General features: G+C 48.6%; 1 protein-coding gene across 1 annotated transcript in view; it reads right to left on the bottom strand.

Moving 5' to 3' along the window:
• Positions 1-2,597, bottom strand: part of LOC107105667 (alpha-N-acetylneuraminide alpha-2,8-sialyltransferase-like) — an 8,636-nt gene extending 6,039 nt beyond the window's left edge. Inside the window, exon 1 of the mRNA XM_015405664.1 lies at positions 2,589-2,597. Within this exon, the coding sequence (XP_015261150.1) occupies positions 2,589-2,597 (9 nt within the window). The remainder of the gene's footprint in view (positions 1-2,588) is intronic.
• Between the last annotated feature and the right edge of the window lie 1,099 nt (positions 2,598-3,696).

The following is a 3,696-nucleotide window of genomic DNA, read 5'->3' as shown; positions in this document are numbered from 1 at the left end:
GTTGTAGATTATAAAAGAAAAATTAATAAAAGTGTACCTATGGGTACTTAAAAAAAAAGAAGATTAGACTACTGCAATGCTCTCTACATGGGGCTGCCCTTGTCCCAGATCCGGAGGCTGCAGCTAGGGCAAAATGCCGCAGCCAGGCTGCTGATGAGTCTCTTTCCACGGGACGACCTCCAGCCTGTGCTGAGGACACTGCACTGGCTGCCTATAGTGTACCGGATTCGGTTCAAGGTGCTGGTTCTAACCTTTAAAGCCCTATATGGTCAGGGGCCTGCCTACTTGAGGGACCGCCTTTCCCCACATGTGCCCCAGAGAGCACTGAGTTCAGGGTCGCAATACCGCTTGACCCTCCCTGTGCGGGACCTTCTATGGTTCCACAGGGCCTGTAAAACGGAGCTCTTCCACCAGGCTTTCGATTAGGAGCTGCCACTGATGGATGTGCCCTGGAACATCTTCTGGCTTGAAACTTAGAACATCTTCTGGCCTGGATGCTACTCCTGTCATTGGGTGTGATTTGGATGATCGCCATCATCTGTTGTTGCTTTTTTTTATCTGTACCTGTTGCTGTTTTAACCGGTCTTGTATTTTTAACTGTTTTCTCTGTATCGTCTACGTCATTTGAACCCTGTTAGACGCCTTGAGCCAGCGTTGAGCCAGCGTGTCCGGCAAGGCGGGATATAAATAGAAATAATAAATAAAAAAATAATTAAAAATGGCTGCTTTGCAGGGTGGACTGACTCCATGGCATTGTACCCCCACTGAGGTCCCTGTCCTCCCAAGGCCCCATCCCCCAAATCTGCAGGAGTTTCTCAACCTGGTTTGGGCAACCTTACCCCCCTAACCCACCGCCCGTGGCCGGGGGGACGGGACCTGGCTACCCTGTATTGTCCTCCTATATATCTCCATGTCGGATAAAAAGAAGCATGTTAACTTGCAAATCGAGAGTTAGTTCAGGAAGAAGAAGAAGAGATTGGATTTATACCCCGCCCTTCACTACCCGAAGGTGTCTCAGAGCGGCTTACAAACTCCTTTCCCTTCCCCTCCCCACAACAGACACCCTGTGAGGTAGGTGGGGCTGAGAGAGCTCTGACAGAAACTGATCTTTTTCAAGAACAGCTCTTATCAGGACTACGACTTGCCCAAGGTCATCCAGCAGGTGCAAGTGGAGGAGTGGGGAATCAAACCTGGTTCTCCCAGATTAGAGTCCGCGCACTTAACCACTACACCAAACTGGCTCATTCAAAATAGACAGTAGACTAAAATGTCAATAGGACCAACTGACCCATTCAAGATAGACAGTAGACTAAAATGTGTCTCCTCACTAGAGTTGCCAACCTCCAGGTGGGGCCTGGAGACACACACACCCCCACCACATTACAACCGTCCGCACACTTAACCACTACACCAAACTGGAGAAAACGCCTGCTTTGGAGGGTGGACTCTATGGCCTTCTACCATGCCGAGGACCCTCCCCTCCCCAAACCCCGCCCTCTCTAGGCTCACCCCCCAAAAAAATCTCCAGGTATTTCTCAACCCAAAGCTGACAACCCTTCTCCTTTACTTGTGGCTAAGGCAATTCAGGCGTTGTATGGATTTCCGCCACAAGTCATTAAGCAACAAAGTTAAATTTGCATCTATTTCCAAGATTCGCACGGCAGCCAATGGACACATGAAGGCCCTTGTCCTGAATACTGAAGGCTCGTGTGATTTGAATATTACTGAATGTTTGGCTCCAAATAATACCGATCAACCGGATCAGAACAGGTCAAGATGGGTAGCTGTGCCCTGACCTGGATAGCCCAGGCAAGCCCGATCTCGTCAGATCTCGGAAGCTCAGCAGTGTCGACACTGGCAAGTCCTTGGATGGGAGACCTCAAAGGAATACCAGCAGTCGGGAGGCGGGGGCAGGCTTTATTCAGCCGCCTCTCCAAATATCCTCCTGGCCCCCTGTAGGGGGTCAGTCACCAGAGGTCACCATGACTTCCAGGTGCACACACAGTCACAGTCACCCGCGTACACACACACACACGGAAAATACACCCCCCAAAAAAGATGGGTAGCTGTGTTAGTCTTTCTTTAGCAGTAGAAAAGAGCAAGAGTCTAGTAGCCTCTTAAAGACTAACAAAATATGTGGCAGGGGAGGAGCTTTCGTGAGTCACCGATCACGTCTCGAGAACTTCTTTGTATCAGAACAGCTACTACAGGGTGAAGGCAAGAAGATCACAGAGGGATGGAACTTAAGAACATAAGAACATAAGAGATGCCAATGTTGGATCAGGCCAAAGGCCCATCCAGTTCAACACTCTGTGTCACACAGTGGCCATCGTCCTTCTCTTGCATAAGACAGACGCAGTTGACTTGGGCCTTGCCCAAAGCAGAGGAACGGGGAGGACTTTGGAGAGGGAATGCTAGCAGTTCTCAAATTCGCTTCCTTAAGACCCAGTGCTTAAAACCAGAAAGCAGCTGCCTCAATAATCACTAAAGTGCAATCTCCAATTTCACAGTTGCAGTTGGACTAGGGTTGCTGGGGGCTTACCATCTGTCGGCGGGGGGCTCCATGCTCCTCCCCAGGATCTGCTCACCTCGGGCATGTCGCGCAAGGGACGATCTAGTATTTGGCCAAAAGCTCTATGATTACCACCATAAAAATTTTAGCCCAATGCTAGAGCGTCCCCGTGGAATGTGCCCAGCGTGATGACGTCACCTCCGGCACGTCGGGCGTGACAAGATTCTTTGGGGGCGGGGCTCCCCCAGCGGCCAATTGGCTGGTGGTAGAGTGGGGCCCCCGAAATCGCAATTTAACAAGCCTAAATTGGACAATGTGCGGAAGGTATGGTACGGATGAAGAAACGAAAGGGATGATGGTGAAGTGCTTTGCACGTCTCGTTTTTAATGGTGGGAAGCGCCTGGACTGGCTGGGATTCATTTTGAGAATCCTTAAATCTGCAAGAGTCAGGAATGGCATTCTGCATGCTAATTGAATAAAAGGGAACTTTTAAAATAAATTTATATATTTTTGGTATAATTAATGGAAACAACTAAGAAGCTGATTTCGGAACCGACAACAAAGCTACTTAATGAACTTGATTCCCTGATGGATTTAAATTAAATCAGCGCGTGCCTACATTAATGAATTAATAACTTTTCAAATGGAATTTAATTAGGGGCTAAACAACGGAAGAAATCAACAAACTGACAGAGCTCAAGCTGATAAAAATGCTTAATGAACAAGGGTTTATAATCAGATGAAGGAACTGGCTTAACTGATTACATGCCTAGCATCAAACTGAAGGCTGCCCAGCTATTTAAAAAACACACAAAGATTATGCATTAGCTGATTAACTGGTTGAATAAGGAAATAAACTGAATGCTGAACTGGCATATTGATGAATTAAGAGACCCAGCTGAGCTCTGAGCAGGAGCAGGAGCAGGAGACAGAGGGGTGAGTGGTTTTTTATTTGCTTTCAGCGGAGAGGATCCAGCTGAGGATTTTGGTGGGAGAACTGGTCTGGGAGTGTGTGGAAGCGCTTGGAGAAGCAGAGACAGTCAGCTAGGCGCACAGAAAAGACTCTCGGGGACTTGTTAGCTACGTCCCACTCTGGATCTGGCAGCCCCGCTGCTGTCAGGGAGCATGAGGGTCTAGGGGAAACAGGGCACCGTGCTGAGGATAAGGGGAATGTGCCCTCAGAA

This window comes from Gekko japonicus, unplaced genomic scaffold, assembly GCF_001447785.1.
Source record: "Gekko japonicus isolate JY-2015 unplaced genomic scaffold, Gekko_japonicus_V1.1 scaffold4973, whole genome shotgun sequence".
NCBI lineage: Eukaryota > Metazoa > Chordata > Lepidosauria > Squamata > Gekkonidae > Gekko > Gekko japonicus.
The sequence above is the reverse complement of the archived record's forward strand: the minus strand, read 5'-3'. Positions and strand labels throughout refer to the sequence as shown.